The sequence below is a fragment of the Schistocerca nitens genome, chromosome 10 (assembly GCF_023898315.1).
Source record: "Schistocerca nitens isolate TAMUIC-IGC-003100 chromosome 10, iqSchNite1.1, whole genome shotgun sequence".
Taxonomy (NCBI): domain Eukaryota; kingdom Metazoa; phylum Arthropoda; class Insecta; order Orthoptera; family Acrididae; genus Schistocerca; species Schistocerca nitens.
The window spans coordinates 27,518,789-27,539,997 of NC_064623.1; the positions used below are offsets into that span (position 1 = coordinate 27,518,789).

Sequence of the window (21,209 nt, forward strand, 5' to 3'; positions counted from 1 at the left end):
TGAACAGTATGTTACTAGCTACTATCTTAGAAAACACACAAACAATGTTGCACATTCCAAAATAGCTAGTTTACAGCACTTTCCATTTAAATTTCAAAATTTCTCATTCAGTGTTTTTGGTATATGAGGCTTAAGAAACAATGACAGGTAGAAAGTTTCACAAAGGTATTTCACACTTACTTCACAAAATCTGGCAACACAGGCAGGAGAGGGGGATATGGAACAGTGGAGGACACAGAAGCAGAGCTACCCGATGTGAAAATGGAAAGGCAAAACAAACACAGGGGTGAAAGCAATTCAGCATCAAACGACTCAACATAACTTTGGTATCCTTTTTTTTTTTTCATTTTTCAAACAACTGTCGTAATTTATTTCATAATGCAAATATTCTTTCTCTAGGAAAAAATTGACAGCAATGTACTGGATATTATAAACAGACAGTATAAGTGAAACAGTTAACTGGTCTTTGTACTTGCAGTTAGGCCATCACAGAGATATTATGCTCCCTCTCACCCACGTCAAATATAACTCCACAATACACCACTTTTTCATGATGAGGTTCAAGGATCATGAGGTTCTATTTCGTATAGGAATAAAGTTATCTGCAACAAATTCTTGCTCTTTTTATTTAACAAAAAGCCAGGAAAAGAATTTTTTTGGTGGATGTTCTCCACCCTGTTTATGACCGACTGTAGGCCGACCATTTCAAGACTACAGAATGTCACTTCTATCTTATGGACAAACTCTTTTATATATTATATAATATTATCAACTACGTGCTATGAAGAGAGTATTTTTTCAAATATATATTTATATATATACATATATGTATACGTTATTTATCTACATAAATTTATTTGCAGTACAATTGCTCTAAAATAAGTGTCGCACGATCGAGATGGAATTAAATATAAGATATGCAATCAATAATAAAATGGTGACAGTACTGTACCATTTATTTACAACAATAAATAACTCTTATATCTTTTACTTTATATTATGTATAAAAAAGAACATGATATCTCGTGTTCTGTAGGCTTGAAATGGTAATACGAGCTTATTATATTTTCTTTTTTCCAAAGCAAGTATCCTAAAAGCTTTATGTTCAGTATGATCTATTTCTTTCTTTCTAAAACTACAATTTTTCATATAAATAGTCTAAAATCACAAGTTGTTTCTCTTCCCATTTTTTGTATAAGTTTTATTTTAATTTCTTGACAAAGGGCACAGTTAAAGAAATGGCATAGCAACAAAGGACTAAAGATAAGTCAGTTTGCAGAAATTAATGGAGGACTCATTGCGAACAAAATGTGTAGGTAAAAAGAAAGAAAAAAAAAAAAAAAAATTCGGCACACAAAAATAATAGGAACTGTGTGGACTACAAATTCCCCCGGCTCGGCATACACTAACTTTTTTTACAGTATGTAAATATTATAGCATTGTTATTAATATTGTATTTTGGGGGAGGACATATATATGTTCGGTACATATTACATTTCTGGAAGATTTTGGGATATCATATTCTTCAGTTCTCACTTACGCTTTATCTCCTTTAATTTTTATGCACTTAAAAAGTTAATACTCTTAGTTATTATTTTATAGTAATTATTATTACGATGATTGCCATTCAAGCTCTCTCTCTCTCTCTCTCTCTCTCTCTCTCTCTCAGTCTCATTCACACATGACCCCGCATCCATGCATGCACAGTTTGTGAATAATAATATTCTTCTCGTCACATATGCCATTTCTGTAACACGTGTCACTTCACACACAGCGAGAATATTTACATTCACGAGATGATTTACATAAATTAAAAGACATTTTGAACAATGTGGTATACACAGATGTTTTATCAATTTATATAATATATATATAATTTTTCTTTTATCAGTGGCCCCTCCCAATATTCTATCCACCCCCCTCCCTTTTTCAGAGTGTTTCAGAGAGTTTCCTCAACTCTGTCAATTCTTTTAAAAATTAACATACATACCAGCAATTTCATTACGACTGTCAACATTACAAAACAAAAATTACACACAAAACAAATTTAAATTGACTATTCATTTCATTTACAAGTGTAAAAATATCACATAACTTCAAGCATTCCCCTTTCCTCCATCCTTTTCCTCAATGAGTGCAGATATACAAGTATGACTAAGTATAAATAATTCCATTGTTCAAAATGCCAGAAAAGTACATTCTCTGATATCTTTGATAGTTTTATTTATTACTGGTAAATAGCTTCCGTTTCCTTATCTTTTTGAAATTCACAATATTATTTCCTGTGCTCATAATTCAATCTATATGTACTGAATACAAATGTTTAATATTACATCTGCATCTAGACCACTGTACTTGCTTGTATACATACGAGTTTTGTTAAATGAAATACAGGACATAAGCTAAGAAAGTACAGGCATGCAGAAAGAAAAAGGCTGCTTGAAGAAAGAGGCATTGCGTAAAGCAACAAAATACAGTGACTGGGCAGAACAAATTGCCTATTTTTGATAGAGAATACATCGCCTGTCAGATGTTGAAGCAAATGTTTCCAGCACCACAAAGCATTTGTATTTAGTAATGAAGGAGGCACGCAATACTGTTCTAGATAGAGCTATTGGTTCCTTCTTATCTTTGGACAAACTTTATCGGATATTTCTGGCATATATTTTGAAATTCTACAGTAAATAACAATAATCTATGCTGCAGGACATTAAGATTTTTTGATTGTAATGCCCGTTAAACACAGATTTTACTTTCATACTCTTGTAGTTTCTGAACAAAAAACAATGTGCATTCATAAATTGCACAAAATTTGCCTTTGATCAATTCTGAGGTAAGTATAACATTGTGAATTCTTTCCAGTGTAAAATGCAATTGATGAGGCAATACTACCTTAATTTCATACAACACTTGACTGCAGTTTTCAATTTTAAAACATAAGACACTAAGAATCATTTTAGTTTTTAATGAGGAATGTTGGAATGTCAAAAGTTGATTATAAACGGTCATCATTTAGAATCTATAAATTGAATCTTCTGCTACAATGATGTTACTCTTAGTCCCTTTTACACAGCTTAGAACAGTCCCGAACAAAAATGTTCATTCGGTAGTGAATGCCGCGAGCTGCCACTTCATCAGAAAAGTACAATTTACTCCTCTACTTTCTTTTTTTTAAAAAAAAGCACACAGAAAGAATCTGAGATTTCTGTAAAAACTTCTATCACTTGAGCACATTTTGTATCTTTTTGCCTGGGAAAGTTTATTTAAAAATTATGCTTGTGTCTTAAGTTTGAAAGGAAATTAGGAAACCTCTTCAAAAATATTTCATTAGACCACCACTAATGGTAACAAATTAAAATATGGTTATATTCTTTCATGAACATGAAATATTTTTGAAGACATCCTATGGCATGGAGGTAAAAACTAAACCAGAGATACATAGTTTCAAGCAGAAAAATAGCCATGTGATACAGCCACAAATGAATGCTCCACATAGTTTTAGCAGCAGCAAAACAGATACCCCAAACATACTCATCATCATTTTCAATGCATGTGCTGAAAAATGAAAATGAAGTCTTCAGTTATCTGCAGTATCTTGTCATATAGTTGATTCACCATTAACCAGATAATGTGGTTTTTAAATAAAGAAAAGCAAGGACTAAGCAGTTACAACTCACATCTATTCTTTGCAGCTATTTATACATGAGACAAGTAAAACAGCACTCCTCTCAAAAATTTTTGTGCTGAATTTATGATCATCTCTCCATTTCTGTTACAATGAATCTACTTTGTTCCACCCGTAAAGTTGGTTTTGTTGAACAATTATAACACTTCAAAAATATTACTGCACAAATAAAAAGCCACAGCTAACCACTATCTGCTGCATGTGATTAAAACGATCACTTACCAACATGGACGGACGAAGGTCAGCTTTACAATGTCCAAGTTCTACAGTGACTGAAGTCAGGGAAGGAGTAAGTTCATTTTTTAGACAAACTGAATCTAAGAAAACTACAATTGATTTACTTGGTCTGTTACTGCTTTCCACTTTCGTCTAAGCTATCTGCCATTATAATTTGTCCTACAAGATAAAGTCACACAAAAATTCAACATTTGTATGTATGTGCATTGGGCTGGAAAGATGAAGCTAATAAGGGATGAGAGAGACAAAGCTAATAAGGTATGAGGTAGAAATCCTGAATTACAAGCTCTTACAAACTCAGTAATTTCACCTATTGTCCTTCCTCTCAAAATTTGCCACACAGGTAGCCATTGATAATCTAATTTGTTCTACTGAACTCATTCCTTCTAAAATTTTGTTCTGATATTTTGCAGCACTTTCACAGAATCCTGAAGTTAAGAAGACTAAAATTTGTAAAGTACTGCTGTTATTTTTCAATAGCTGTGCCAAATTGAGGAGCAACAGACTGCATTACAGTGTGACAAAGATTGGGTACAGCATTCTAAAGTTCTTCATCACCACGTCAGCAGCAAGCCAACAAAAAGATGACTCACAAGCACCACGATCTGCTGAAAGAAGCATAGTCAAGCTTACTGAAATTCGTCCTGACACATCATTCTTGTTTTGTCAACAGTGTTCATCAATTGTCTCAAACTGTCCTAATGTCAAAGAGCCACGGACTGGAGAACTGCAGTGCTTTCACTTCTCTCATTTTACTCGTACTACACACAGTACAGCTTCACATTTTTGCTACAACATTCAGTGTTCCCTAAACCAGTGTCACAAAAGATAATCTTCTACGTCTACAAAGGATTAATGTATTAGAAAGGATCTAAAGACTGAGAGAGTATCTCATAAAACTGGAAAAACATGTGAAAGACTGACAAGATTGCACTTAGAAATAAGATTAAATTTCAGAATAAACAAACATGAGAATATTTTAAAGATGGAATTAAGGGCTGTTTTATGAAAAACAGAGATACAGATAAAATACAAACATTGTAAAATTATTTAAAATGTGGAGTACAGAATAGGTTGTGTGGCATGTTTCAGGAGGTCAAGATTCATCTATTGTTCAAACTTAAGATTATTTTGAAATTAATAGAAAATGCAACAAGTTGCTAAACACACCTTTTTGCAATGTGGCTAGAACACAGTAACTACATCTCACTCTACATGTACCTACTAACTATTTCTCATTGCATAAAAAGCTCTCTTGTCCGTAGGACAGAAAGGGACTGAGAAAGGGACTGAACACATCAGAGTTCTGAATCGTTATCACACGTAGTGTCTACAGAGAGATGATAGAACCATTATCTTCTTTACTTACAACAACAGAATGCTCTCAATAACTGAACAAATTTCAAAGAAACTTAAAGGGAAAAACAGCACCAAAATCTCTAACTGAGGTATGTGTTGTAAACAGTAATCCTAAATCAATATTGCATAAGGAGAGCTTCCTACATCAACTGAAAAAAACTCAAGAGTAGGCTCACAACTGTTTTCTACACTCACTTTTCAGCCATTCAAGTGTCTGAGGTTGTCAGAAACAAAAGTGAATTATACTCCCTGCAATGATACAATAAATTTTTCCATATCCAGTAACTACAATAGTTTCAATTCATTTCCAGTGCTGACTATCGCCGCAACATTCTTCTCTATGACACTTCACCTGCCTATGCACTTTTTGAAACACTTTTGCTGCAGTATGATGAGCTTTAAATTCAGTATGCATGATGGCTACAACATTTCAGCCTATTTTAGGTCACAACGGCTTTGATTTTAGTCCCTTTCACAGAGGTCCTCCCTCATTCCAAATATGAAGCTGTTACATTTGCCCTATGTTAAGTAACATTCAAGATATAACATACCTGTTTTGGCTAACTGCAGAATTGCACCACCAAAATTGTAGTACAATTGGCCTAGTACATTTTCAGGTGCACAACACAATAATGTGGATCTATTATTTCTCTGGCTGGGCCATTTGTCACTAGCTACATTCCAATGATGAACTTATATGTGTACTTGTAAAAAACCACAGATCATTTTAGTGTTTCACAGCAAGTGCTCAACATCCACACCACTCTTTCTTTTTCACCCCACTTCTCCTCCTGAAGAAATATCACTTCTCCTGTCTCCTTCATTTGAAAAGTTCAGGTTTCACTCTCATATGTGAGGTGAGTTCAGGATCAAAATGCATAAAAATATAGTGGGAGCAGTTAAATTTAGACAAGAAATCACACTTTTTGAGGAAAGCAAGCTGAGGAAGTAAACACAACACAAAAATGTATCATAATGATTTAAGTTATCTAGTGTCAGACACTATGTTCAAATTATGAAAAATGTTTTACAGATGCTAAAACTTTGCTCAGTAAGGAAGGAATCATCAAAATAGCCGAGTAGCAGCTCCAAAAGTGTTTCTTTGTAAGTCCACTGTCACAAACTGCCTGTTCCTCCACACAAACATCTCGTGTTGACTTTACCGTTAGAGCAACGTCGAGCAGCATCTGGTCTACCTACTTCTCAGGTGATCATGTATCCCCTCACAATGAGCAAGAAACATTTTCATTTGGTCTTCATTAAGAGTACCAAATTTCATTTTTAAACTAAGGAGTATAGTCCCAAAATCAGTCATAAAACACGCACAACAGATTTTACACAGGAGAGTTCAGTACATTAGCAGAGAAGTAAAAGGAAAGTGAGTGTCTCTTACTATCAGAGTTGTCAAAGTCCTACACACATCTTCCCTACACATATTTAATCCTTGAAGACACTCCATGAGCAATTTTGGAACATCAAAAAAGAAGAGTGTCCACCAGGGACCTCAACAAAATTTCTTGAAAGTTGAACTGCTATTAAAAATTTTTAAACTAAACATTCAAAATATGGGAAAGATAAAGAATAAATCCAACAAATATGATCTTCTAGTACTTGAAACAGCATTTTTCTAAGGTAGACAAGCATTACAATTCTCTGGCTGAATCTAAGTGTGTGATGAATAACAGGGAAAATATTACAAATCATGGTAACAGCAAATGAAGCTTTTGAAAATGTGGTAGAGTAATGCAGACGCAAAATGCACAACAGAAATGATTTTTAGTAGATTTCTTATTACGATTAGTGACTGTTACCATTGTCTCAATAGTGCACTGTTTTAAACAAAATAAAAATAGCATAGTAGAAGTGACGAACACTAACATGAAAGCACATCACAGTGTAATACCTGCAAATATCAGAAAAGGAACTATAAAAATGTCGCAACAAAATAAAATAGTACACATGCAAGAAAAAATCGAAGGAAAGAGAATTCAGCAATGTAACAGTGACAGCCAGAGCTCTCACTTAATTGTTACCATGCCTTCATAAATAAGAAAAACAACAGCCACAAGCCAATGCACATGATTTCTGGTCTCCTTGGAGTATGCCTAACTGTGCCAAATATAAATATTGTGCAGTAAAACTCAGAAGTAAACCAGAAATCTGTCTTCTATAAAGAATCACAATTAGTTTTTCCTAGGGATAAAACAATAACGATACAATTGCATTAGCTCCACAAAATGGAGTATTATAACTTAGACAAAATGCCCAGCTACCAATGGAATGGTTACAGAAAAACAGCTACAGTATACAAAGAGATGAAGCTAGCTTTCAACAGTGCAAAATGTCTACAATCATAACATAAGAATTATGGTATAACAGTAGTATGAAGAAGGGTCATAAAATTTCCATCACCAAGATTTCCTTCTGGAAGGAGGTTAATTCTTCATTAAGAAGGGTCAAAATGAAAGAATGCAGCACAATGAAACATTGAAAATGGTATGTTTTAACATAATGGTTATGTTCTAATGTACTGCAAAATGAACAGTCAGAATCGTGTGGGTTCTTAAGCAACTGCACAGAATGTAAGCCACATGGAAAAGAAGTCAACAACATCCCAGAGCACAAACTAACAACAAACATAAAAACTCAATTAACATCGACAACATCGAGTCATCATCTAAAATAACAGGTGAAAAAAAAATATGGAGTTGAAGTTTTGTTTTACAGCTTGAATCCACATCTGTACTGAGCCAAATGAGAGGCAAAGCAATACCAGCTGTGTTTACATCGTAATAAAATCAGCCTCCAAATCAGAAACACTACACGGATTTGTATAAAAAGACACAGCCATAATACGAATGTATACATAAAAAATAAGCAACGTTAAAAGAGGGCACTTATTTGCCACTATAACATCCCCAAAAAAATACTGAAAGATACACAATCAAACACCAACACCGGGGAGAAAGTAGAAGCAGAAAGGTAGTAACGAAATGATGCAAGATAAATTAGACAGCACACAGGAAGTTGTTATATAATGCTGCAAACATTTAAATTGTAATACAGCATATAATTAATGGAAAATAGTTCAACAGGTGAGGCACTCATCACTTGATAATTAGTAGGGTAAATTAATAACAGTGGTGGTTATTATTATTATTATTATTATTATTATTATTATTATTATTATTATTATTATTACTAAAAACCATTAACTCAAGTCATAGTTTTCCACAGTGAAAAGAATGTTCATAGTGAGAGCAGAGCTGAAAGTAATGAATGGCCTTCATTCATAAAAACATTGATAATAAGTGTTTCATGCAAACTTTTAATCTTCAGTCACAAGAAATAAGAGAAATATACAATTTGAAAGTATAGAAAGTGGGGAAAATTCTTTTGCATGAATTTATGCAGGCATATACAAGAAGGAAGAACTGTACGGAACGTGAGAAGGAAATTTGTGTTCCCAATACAATTTAAAACAAAATGCCACATGCCAGTCTTTCTGTTTTCATTTTATCTTCTGTTTAAGGGTTGACAAATGTACTATAAAACATATTAAGGGACCGTTTGGTGACACCACTAGAAATTTCTGGTATAAGATGCTCACTGGAACAATGACGTGTATGACAAGTAACTCTGCCAGATAGATATGCTGGAACTCACAGCAAAGGTTGGTTTATATTTCACACATATAACAGCCACAGTATTAAACTGTGCAAGTACTTATATACCTTGTCGTAACTGTTGAAAATTTGCTGAAAACAAAATGTTTTAATATTATTTGTACTGTGTAGTGAGGCCTTGTATCTTACAACTCATATAACAGTACACAGTTCAAAATCATGGTAGGTGTCCAAGGTAAACATAAAAACTTGTAAAATACTCGTATAATACAAGCTGCATCTGATCACAATTGAAGACAGGTCTGTTTTCATTACGCTCCTAACAGTGATAAATCTCTCCTACCCATATGTCATAAGAAACAATTAACAATATTACGAAAAAGATAGACTGCTACTCAGTGTAAAGATGATACACTTGGCTGCAGACAAGCACAATGAAAAGACTGTTACATATTGAGCTTTTGACCAAAGCCTTCTTCGGAAAAGAACGCACATGCCCACGCGCCTACACACACACACACACACACACACACACACACACACACACACACAAAGCAAGCATGCATGACTGCTGCCTCCAGCTAGTGTGTGCATGAGATTTGCTTGCTTGTGTGAATGTGCATGTTTTCTTTTCTGAAGAAGGCTTGGGCTGAAAACTCATGTTGTAACAGTCTTTTCCTTGTGCCTGTCTGCATTTCAATGTGTCATCTTTAAGGTGTGTAGCAATCTATCATTTTCATAATACTTTTGACATTCCAACCTGGATTTTCCACGATTCAATAAAACACAATTGGTCATTCTATTCATTACAACACAAAAGTACAGAAGCAGTAACGTAACAGAGCACTAGGAATCTTCTCATACTAAATTTCAGCTTGAAACATGGCCATCAACAGTTTATGTGCTCAAAGAATATGAACCTTTCTGTGAAACATATGGAAATGAAGTGACACAGCCTTTGCAATCTGTAACATGAATAAGGAAGAAACACTGTTTTGAAGCACCATTTGTGATTTGTCTTAAAGGTGTATTACTTCCTTGCAAAGGTAGTTAGTTATATTCTGTATGTATGTCAGTGCACAATGCTACATAAAAAAAATAGGATTATTACAACATTACATATAGTGTCCTAGTAATTTTTCAGCTATGTGGGGATCATATTTAGCCGTTTCCATCGAATTATGAACTGCTATAGCCGCTGTACTAACAAAAGATCACAAAATGTTTTCACCATCACTTCTACAGTTTGTAAAAATAGGAATCGAATGTTATCCAACAAAAGCTGCTTTGGTTGTGTGCCAAGCAATTACATGAAACAAAAGGTAAAATCAATTTCTGATTACTTTAGGTTACTTCATGTCTGTTCAGGTGTCCACTAGTGGCTCAAGAGGAAATCACCTTGTACCCAAGATGACTGGGACTGAAGATTCGACAAAAAATCCACACTGCTGGCAATGCAACACGACTACCACAAGGAAAATTCCAAATATTTCTGAAAACGGTAGGAGTTCTCTTTGGGATTCAAATTGTGATCACAAGAACCATAAGCAACAATATTTTACATATCTAAAAACTACAGACAACTACAAGTGACATATCACACAGGGGAAGTAAATGAACTCTATAAAAACTAAGGGAACTGTTTGGAACATTTTCTATATCTTTTAAGAGAAAAACTTTAGAAAAGCTGTTGTCAAAACTCCACAGTTAATCTGAATAATTTGGCTGCTAAAATTAAATCTTAAACACAGCTGTCCACATATAATGAAGTCCATTACAAAGATATCTAAGCAAAGATAGATTAAGATCCACTTTAATTAATGTTCTCTAGTCTGTGATGCAAACCCTGAATCAATTCAGTAGCAAAAACAGAACGAAGAGATTTTCAGGCCTTGGAAGAATTACTGCTATTGTAAGACATCAGCAAATTTAGTTGCCAAAATAAATTAAGATGGATCACAAAGCACAGAAGGAAACCACAACTGATCAACATTTTCTTAACATTCATAATGTGCAGCAGACCATTGTACATTCTGTACAGAAGACAACAGCTTATGCCACTGACAAAATTACAATTAACTAAAAATAAATGCTTGTATCAGCCTCCCAGGTTAACATACTAGTAAAAATATGTGAAAATATAATGCTAGTTCCAGCAGGACTTCTTAAAAAATATTTCTAGCAAAACTGGATCAACCATAAAAATTGACACCAAATTAGTTCAATGACTGGAATTGTTAATACCACAACACTTTTGTTGTATAGTTAACAAGAATTTACAACAGATGAAACTTTAACATTAGTTCAGAGAAATTATATGCATGGGAAATTTCTTCTGGTACTTTCATAAATCCAGTGTGCATGCACAAAAAGTAGTGTTTCACTTCAGTGCAAACTTGCACACAGGCAGAAAGAGGGTCACGGAATAAAGTGTACAGTCATTATTTTCAAAATTTTACCAAAGAACTAAATGTTGCTCAGTTATCTTGACATGTAACACATAATTCTACATGACTTGGAAAGCAAGGGGTTTGGTTGTTTACAAATGAAATATGCTGCTGGAATATCATTTTGTAAATCTATTTAGCACTATTGCTATCTGAGGGTAATTCTCAGTCAAATCTCAGTTTTGTCTGATTATTTGAAAAGACATTTGCTTTCATATTCCTGTGTAAACAAAGAAGGAAAAGGTCATTTCCTCTGTTTTGCCAATTGCACTATAAGATACACACTTAGGAAATGATTTTTCCCCATTGTATTTTTGCACTGAAACAAAAAACCAAAATAGTATCGCAATACCATATTTCATTTGTATACAACAAAAGCTTTCACTTTCCAAGTAACTCACAATAAACAATCATTTACGTAATGACTGAACTAAGAGCCAGCTGCATGTCAGATAGTTGATTCACACTGAGTTCTCCAGCAAAGTTTCCAAGGAACAATATGGTTCTCTCTCTTTTCATGCCTCTCCTCCAGTGTATATAAAAATACACTTAATGATTGTTCTAAAATTTTGTAAAAAACATCACAATGATTGTCAGGGCAACACAGTAATTTCCAAATGAAAATTTGTACGTGTTTATTCCTAAGGTAATGTCCCAAGGAATAAACATATACGAATGTATACTTGGATGTTAACCACCGACTCATCATAGCAATGGCTATAAGGATTCCAGTCAAAATATCAGAAGAAGCATTATGGTTTGGCGGCAGGCCCCAAGTAATTATCAATGTGGAAGCAGACAGTTTCCCAGGATGAAGTCTATTTTGAGTGACACATTAACAAAGTACCTGAGATAAGATCTCTATTATCCACATAGCATCTCTCTTCAATCTACGTGATTGAAATCACAGCCCACTGCAGTTGCTTAAATGTAGACAGCATAATGCATAACCTAAGACATTAAATATAAATAGTGTGCAATGCGTTCTGTGTGCAATTTTGTTACCAAACAAATGTGAAATATCAATACTGTCAATCATATTTACTTGTCACTCTGCAAACAGGCCAAATGTTAAGCCTACTCCTGTAATGTTGTTAAAGCTAAGAGTGAATAGACAAATGCTGAATTCTTTGCCAGGGTTGTCAATGGACTGATATTGTGGCCAATGTGCCACGGGTTGACACAGTTATGTGCAGCACAACGTTATTCAGTTTTAATTTGTACCCTTATCTGGTTTTATACAACAATGAAAAATCACCATAGTATACTGGTGATCACCAGTTATATTAGTTCATTATTACTATATTAGTGTATTTTATTTATTTTGGTAAAGATTGCACAATTCAATTCCTGGCTAGTATGTGAAATTTTAATTCACTTTTCAAAAGTGAAACTCACTGGGCAATGACTCCAATGGAAAGCTACTAACAGAGAATATCATGATGATACAATTTATTAAAAAGTACCCTCATATCTGAGATGTGACCCACACTGTTGCCAACTGCAGGGCTGCCCCAGCTGACTAAGTATACACGACAAGAATGAAACAACCAGGGGAACTTTAATGCAATGCGACCCTTTACATTTTTTCACTCACATGCCCCTCTTACCTACTTTCATTCATTTTCCACTTAATTAAATTTTTCACAAAAATATTTCATTCGTTAAGGAATCAAAGCGTACATTAGAAACCATAAAAATTTTAAGAAACAAATTTTCCAGTTTTCCAGGTGCTTTCACAGTTGATTCAGTGGCAAGATACTACCAGGGAAAATGATTTTTTCTTGCTTTTTTTTGTAATGAACAAAACAAACAGGTTTATTCTACACTATCTATTAGAAAGTGTTCAGTCAGAGCCCCCCCAGAAGAGACAACCAGACTTGTGGGCAAAATACTGAGTGTGAAACTGGTACACTCAACTGTGACAGACACCAACGCATACATCTTCTATCAATCTCATCAGGAAAACGTCAGAACTCAAATAATGGCTGAGCCCACACACTGTAAACAGTATTTCTCAGTGAGCCAGATGACACACTACACATCGGTAACACTTAATTACAAAATTAATGCTCTCTACAGTCTTATGTCATGAACTACTGCACAATTAACATGCCTTCCAGTTATTTGATATTTAGTAAAATTTAAATTATTTTATAATTCTTCAGTCGCTGTTCTCGGGAAAGGCAAAGTTAGTGATAAATCTTTAGGCACATGTCACACAATTTGTCAAATGAATGCACCAAGTGGTATACGCACTTGGAATAACCACTTAAGTTGAAGTGCTCACAGGTAAGCACAGTCCATATTTTGATGAGAGAAACTGAAAGCTGAATAATCACTGACATTTAATTCCAGATCACAAGAAAGTTACTTCGGATCTACTACTTGCATTCTGGGCAGGAAGGAGCGCCTGGTCCCCGGCACGAATCCGCCCGGCGGATTTGGGTTGAGGTCTGGTGAACCGGCCAGTCTGCGGATGGTTTTTAGGTGGTTTTCCATCTGCCTCAGCGAATGCGAGCTGGTTCCCCTTATTCCGCCTCAGTTACACTATGTCGGCGATTGCTGTGCAAACAAGTTCTCCACGAACGCATACACCACCATTACTCTACTACGCTAACATAGGGGTTACACTCGTCTGGTGTGAGACGTTCCCTGGGGGGTCCACCGGGGGCCGAACCGCACAATAACCCTGGGTTCGGTGTGGGGCAGCAGAGGGATGAAGTGGACTGCGGTAGTCGTCGTAGGGGTGGGGACCACTGCGGCTGCAGTGGGGACGGAGCCTTTCCGTCGTTTCTAGGTCCCAACATACAATACAACATACATACAAATACTACCTGCAATGAGAAAACGGAATGGAAATAACAGACTTAACAGCTCACACTATAGAGAGCACTATGACATATATGTCACGAGAATGTACGCAATCTGGGAAAATGTACAGGGAGAAAAGTTTAGTTATTTGTTGGGGGCTTAGAGTGATTACAGAGAGGTCAAAAGTCAAGTGTTGTACTCACAAAGACAGACACACATTCCCTGCGGAGAGGTTAGCGAGTGCTGACAGTTGCACATTAGGGCTCTCATGATACTGGCTCACTTTACTCACAGCTCCACCAGCGCTTAAATGGTGCAAAAAAGTTCGACAACAGTATCTTTGGGACAACCCACATCCACAATTGCTAAGAAGCTGCTTAACTCACACAATGTACATTCACAAGCAGTTTTTTTCAGGAGAGATCACACTAGAAACATCTGAAGCTACAAAACTTCACAACACAAAAACTGATAACCACTGCTACTCCCACACAATGTGCTGGTAGACATTTTGGTCACTGAACAGCAGGATAAAATTGTCATCAGCTCAATATTTTAATGGGCCAGTGCTCGGATCTACATCATACAACTGCTCGCACTTTCAAATATCAGTAAGAGATGGCTCCCTCATTCTAAATATCTCGACTGTAATGACAATAAAATATTTACTGATATAAAATTAATATGTAGCAATTCTCTCTGTTTTGTAGAGTCAAAGATCCACTGTGTCACAATATCATTTAAAAATTGGTAACAAATATCGAAATGAGTTCATCGTTAGGGTGATGTTAAGTGTGTGAACAAGAGAGTTACATTTATGGTGATGGAAAGTCCTCTGCAGAATATAAATAGTGAAATGGTAAAGGCAGCTATGCATCTTACAGTCGGTATGTTGAGTCATCAACAAGCACACGAGAGGGACAGAGAATACTTCAGGCATTTTCATGAATCCTTCTTCAAAACTAACAGAATACACACATAACTCTCCACGATTACACCGTTCCAGATGGCAACATCTTGCTAGCAAGGCAGCTCAATACTCCTACATTGTATCAGCACTCAACAGAATGCAGTCAGCTGTGAGAATGTAGCAGTGTAAGTCTATGTGTTTTTGTATTCTGTTAGCTCTGAAGGAGGATTCGACCAAAAGCTAGGAGCGTCCTCAGTCTGGTTTATGTCCTGTCATTAAGTGAAGCCTCTACTATACAGTGAGTTGTTACCTCTTCTCTTTCCATTATTTAAATTCTTATGTTTCTCATAAGTATTCTAATAAAATTTAAGCTTCCACTAAAATACAATGATGCATTCTCACTGGCCTATCTGCAGATGTTTAACTTCTACAACAATCCAAGGATTGAAATATACCTTTCCTCCATTGTTTTGACATTGGATCAGTAACAGAAACAGAGAGTAAATTCATTTTCAGTCTTCTTTGGAAGCATAAATTAAAACCGTTTAAGTGTCTGAGTATTCAAACTATTGAACAGCACTTGAGCTAATAAGAAAGTTGTTACTGCCAATATTCCCTAGAATTTTGGGAAGTATCATCTACCCTTGGAACACCAAAAGTCCAAACTGAGCATTTAACAATTTTTTCCTCTACAGATATGTAAAGGTGATCCAGATACTATTTGAAAATATGATAGGAAGTAAAGCACACCACTAGGAAGTATATACATTTCTTGGTCAATATGTCAAGTTTATCTCCAAATTAAGTTTAAAAAACACTAAAAGTGTGGTACTGTTAACTAAATATAATAGAAATTAAAACCTGTCTTCTCAATTTTACCATTTATACCCTCTTCAGAGGCGGAACAAAGTAGATATTATTTAATAACAATTTGCTATGGGAAGAGATCAAACAGTTCAACACAAAATGTAAGACAATATATCATGTGGCTTATAACTTGTGCAGAGCATTCATATACTGTTACTTCTCTGCTGTGCACAGAGCAGTATGTATTACAATAATGTCACAAGAAAATAATTATTACAATATTGGCTAGCATTAGAAAGAAAACTGACAGCATCATATACAACAAGCTACATAACAAATTAGCCAACATATATCAAACTGTGCTTCTTCAAACTACAGGGACAACTGCTCATTTATCATTTGTCCTCTGAAAACACACAGCAGATAACTCTGAGTTACTTTTGCAGGTTTTCCAAAAAGCAGTATGGCAGTACCATGGTCAAAGTGATGAATAGTTTACAAAAGCATTTTTTTCTTTTTAGTAACAAAAATTCAGATACCACAGTGATCAGATTGCGAACTAATCTTGCAATGTGGCACAGACAATTGTGCAGATGTTCTGCACAGCTCTGAAACACAATCACTAGCAGCTCTCATAGTTGATATGCCTGCAATTACATACATCTCCTTATACCACTTCTGGTTTTCTGTATTAGATGTACATAGGAAGTTTTCAATTGTTACGAAAGACACACTTGACCATCCACCATAAAATCTGCCTATCATTGGTCATTTTGTGGAATGAAGGGAACACCATGCTGCCATTTGTATTCTGTTCACCTATACTGGTAAAAGTGTGAAGCTACCAACTTAGATGCTACCATTCTGAAGGTTTTTACTAGCTCATGGAGAGTACCCCTTACAGCCTCACACACCTATCCAGCACGAACGAAGTTTAACTTTGCATAACTGGTACCATTACAACAGCTTTCTAATTTTAAACTTGTTGTGAATGTGAAGCCATATTACAGATTCACTGAATTTACTGTTACTCTAAGGATCCATAAAGGTCTGATCAGAATAAAATGTTTATAAATCTTACACAAGTACTAGGGATAGTCAAAATTGATCCTATTTCATGCGTCAAGGATAGTTTACTCTGGTGAATAAATCCCACTAGTCATTTGCAATCTCTGCCTCTGGTAAGAGGGAGTTAGAGAAAGGACCTCCTCCGAGCATAAACATTTCATAAACTTACTAGTTCCTGCCAGTAGGAGTATAGAGGCATCTTTTGCAGCTATTGAAAATATGGTTATGAAAATATAAGAAAACGCCTGACTTTATTACTTTGAACAAGGATAAGAACATAACAGTATATTCCAAATGTGTTTTCAGCCTACCAGTGCAGTTCTAACTGAAAGAGCTAGGACTGAGTTGGGATTTATTTTTCCTGTTTTGAACGTGAAAGCTTTGTATCCACTGGAAATATTGTATGTTCATTTACAACAGATTACAAAGGTAACCAAAGATGAAAGGAAAATATCTGTTAGAGAAACACAGTTTCTTATGTCTTGCAGTTTCCTGATGTATAGCAGTTCACTATTTCACGTACAATAGTGGTCAGTCTGCTCACATTAATACTTTTGTTGCCCACAATTGCTTGCTTAATTAATTGTTCTGGACAATTTTTCTTTTTTATCTTGTCTGCCGTGCTTCAGCAAACTTTTCATCACTATGAACACAGTACGCAACAACAAAGACAGATGACTCGAAATACATGTCCTTTTAACAACTGCCAACAGTATGACGCCGGCCGAGTAAAATACATTTATTGGATAGGTAGTCACAAAAAGCTTAGGAATATTGAAACAGAACTGTACTGTGAAACAGGTAATACTGAAAGTAACTCTTAAATCTGTCTTTATTTCCAACATGCAAATGCTTATCATGGCACTCTAAAAACATATGTCAAAATTCAAAAGCACTGAGCCTGTAAATTTTCTTAAGTACACATGAACAAGAAACCTGGATCTGGATCTGGATCTGCAGGGTGTGGAAACAGTGATTTGGAAGACGACATGACGTTAAAAATGTCGCGACAGCTTTGAGATACAGTGAACAGAGTCCAGCATTCGATCACATCCAAACGCATTCATTCCTTGTCGAGAAATGTTCCCTACATGCGATTTCATTTCTGTTCTGACAAAAAATGTGTACAGTACTTAATAAAAGCACTAAATTGGGAAATCGACTACCTCAACAATTCGTCGGTGAGGACCTCATAAATGTAGTTGCCTGTTGTGCTTTTAACTAAGTTTTCCAGAAGCAGACTGGAGAGGAAAATGGGAAATGGGCAGGTAGAGCATAGGATATAAACAATACAACAGCAAAGTATAAATAACAAAACTGTTAATAAACTGTACAGCGGCAATCAAAAAAAATCACAAATGCACTTCCCAGTTTCACAAGCTACAGAGACAACAGAACACACCTATTATATTCTTCAAGCTTCTGAGCAAGTTTAAATATACTTCACTTAAAACGAGGAATAAATTAAAGCGTGTGTAGTTTGATTTGTTTATAAAAGCCTTTGTCAAGTACATAAGGGTAACAGTTTCTTTCTTTGACATTTTCCTGACTTATTATTCCTACACTGAAGGTAATGAGGCATTTTATAAGCTGTATTAATATTTTCCTCTTCTACACATCCTCCTACAAGTCTCCTGCAATAATTTTACCACAAGCACAGAAACTGGCCATTCGTGAGTGCACAGTGTGCCGGTGTCGATCTGGGATGGAACGAGTAAAAGTGAAGAGCCACAGCCGTCCCTCCGAGACGGGAAGCAAAGCGGGAGAAATAAAACCCGAGGAAGTGACACTCACAACCCACGGGGTGCCGGTCAGCCACTTCCGAGATGAGGCTAAGCGGTCGGAGGAGGAGAGGAGAGGAGAGGTGGAGGGAGGGGGGACATCGAGGAAGGACGACACCGAGGAAAGCACGTCCGCAGACTTGCGAGGGCGAGGATGCGGAAGGGGAGACAGACGCGAGACATGGGCTAGGAAAATGAGACGGGGTCACCACAGTGCTGCAAATTTCTTCCCTAAAGGACAAAAGTCGGGGAAATAAAAGGGGGAGGCGATTTTGCAGTCACAGAGTGGCGGAGAGCACAGTCCACAGCGACTCCCCTTCCCCCACGCCACAGTCGGGGCGCACGCGTCCTCCGGAAACTATAGTTCCGTTTTTCTTTCCTACGGTAAAAAAAATATATACGCCGCAGCGGCAGGCGGCCGAGCACTAAGAAGCAGTAGCCGTTAATGGCTGGCGACCGGGCTCTGCCGGACGCACACGCCAACCATCGGGCTGTCGTCCCGGTCCGGCGCGTCGTCTGCGTCGGGTCCCGGGACGGGCGCAACGGGTGGAGGGGGCAGAGCCGCCGGGACGAACCCGCGGTGGTACGCCGACACCGGTGCCGCGACGCCTGCGCCATACCCGCCACCCCGGTGGTGGTAGGCCACCGCCACCTGCTGCTGCTGCGGCTGTGGCTGCTGCACGACTTGCAGCGGCTCGCCGGGTGCATAAGGAGGCGGCGGCGGGCCTCGACGGTGGCGGGGATGGTAGTGGCGCAGTGCCGACGCCGCAGGGGGTCCCGAGATCGGAGGACCGTCACACTCCATCGGCAGCACTTGCTGCTGCTGCTGCTGGTGGAGGGGCGCCGGGGGCGGCTGCAGCGTGGGAGGGCACGCTGCGACTACGTGAGGGTGTCCCGGCGGTGCGCCCACTCCTGTACACGCCACCGGATCTGACCGCGCCCGGACACCTGTCGTAAAATTGCACCGGTATTCACAGACTACCCAATGTGATGTTGGAAGACATATTTTGCTCTATTAATAGTGTTATGATGAGCTGTCAGTTCCATTTTTGTGTACAATTTTTCAACAACTGAACCAGTCATCATCTGGTGCTGCGAGCTGCACCTGAAAAAGGCAACCGGACAGTTGTCAAGTTAATGTGCATAAAAATGGAACAACATTTTGGCTGAGCACCCAAAGACAGAGCATTAATCTGTCACATCGAGAAATCACAAGTTTTTCTGTATTTACAAACCCCGAAATGATCTACCAATGTTCAAATCTGGTGGAATATCAATTTTCCAGGAATTAATGTTCCTCTTCTAGGATGTGTGGAGGAGCCAAAGAAATTCACATACAAAAACAATTTAAGCAATTAGAAATTAGTCAAGTTGTGAGACTTTGTGCTAAATACAGCAAACAGTGTAAACTCTTCTGCCATTCAAGCTCTGTAATGTACTTTACACACAGACGTTTGGTATGCTGTGTCCATGACTGTTTAAAACACAAAGAAAAACAAAATGTAACCAGTCACTAGAATTAAAGCTTTTTTTAATTTTTTTTTATTTATTTATTTAGGAGATGTTTTGGAGACTACATTCCAACACAAGGCAGCAATTCTGGCACTTAGCTGCATTGCACTGCTCCTGGGAAACTGATGGTGTTGAAGGACTACAGATATTTCTACACTACTGGTTCAACTGCCATCTGATGTGGTAAATAAAAAAAAAAAAAAAAAAAAACTTAAAATTACAAAATGTCCAATGGGTTTTTATATATATTCCATAACATACATCAGTGTGACTTTGGCAGCAATTTGATGGTCACTCAACTGAACTGTTGTGTGGTTAAGAATAAACGGTTTGCAAGTTTGGCTAGCTGAGCAAGTAGTGTGAACATTGATTCACTTTTTAAAGCAGTTTACATGGAAGACCCCCAACACTTTAATCTCCACTACCTCTGAGGACTTCACCAACAGCAGAGGAACAGCATAGGATAAAATGTCAGGCACAAAAATATATTTTACATCAAGGCTTAATTTTCAGAACATACTGAAATAATTGGTTTGAAATCTTACTGCATGCAACAGAAGTAGAGCTAATCCTATAATAATTTGGTGCTGCAGAGTGGATTTAAAATATGAGCAAATCTCCTTTGCCTCTTTTGACAGGAGTAACCCAGATTACAGTGAGGCAGTTCATTCAGACATAACAGGACTGCAGTGATGGAAGTAAATGCCCCTGTTGAAAAACGCCCAGTGCCTACTGCATGGCAAACAGTATGAAAAGCAAATGCAGTTTACGATAACATTCCTGTTACTGGTGCTGCATAATTTTATGAGTATGCAGTCCTTGTACACATTGACCTCCCCTCTGTACATCGCTAAAAGAGGGGTGGAGGAAGGGGGGAGGGACACCAACAACAGTGTGCGGGTTTCCACTTTATGATTACCTCTTGTAATACACCATGAAGAAGGTTTGCAAATGGGCATACTG

At 37.0% G+C, this 21,209-nt stretch overlaps 1 protein-coding gene across 1 annotated transcript in view; it reads right to left on the reverse strand.

Annotated features, from left to right (window-relative positions):
- Positions 1-17,758: 17,758 nt before the first annotated feature.
- The window catches only part of LOC126210290 (serine/threonine-protein kinase minibrain), a 468,525-nt gene continuing 465,074 nt past the window's right edge, over positions 17,759-21,209 (reverse strand). Inside the window, exon 9 of the mRNA XM_049939485.1 lies at positions 17,759-19,682. Within this exon, the coding sequence (XP_049795442.1) occupies positions 19,177-19,682 (506 nt within the window). The 3' untranslated portion in view covers positions 17,759-19,176. The remainder of the gene's footprint in view (positions 19,683-21,209) is intronic.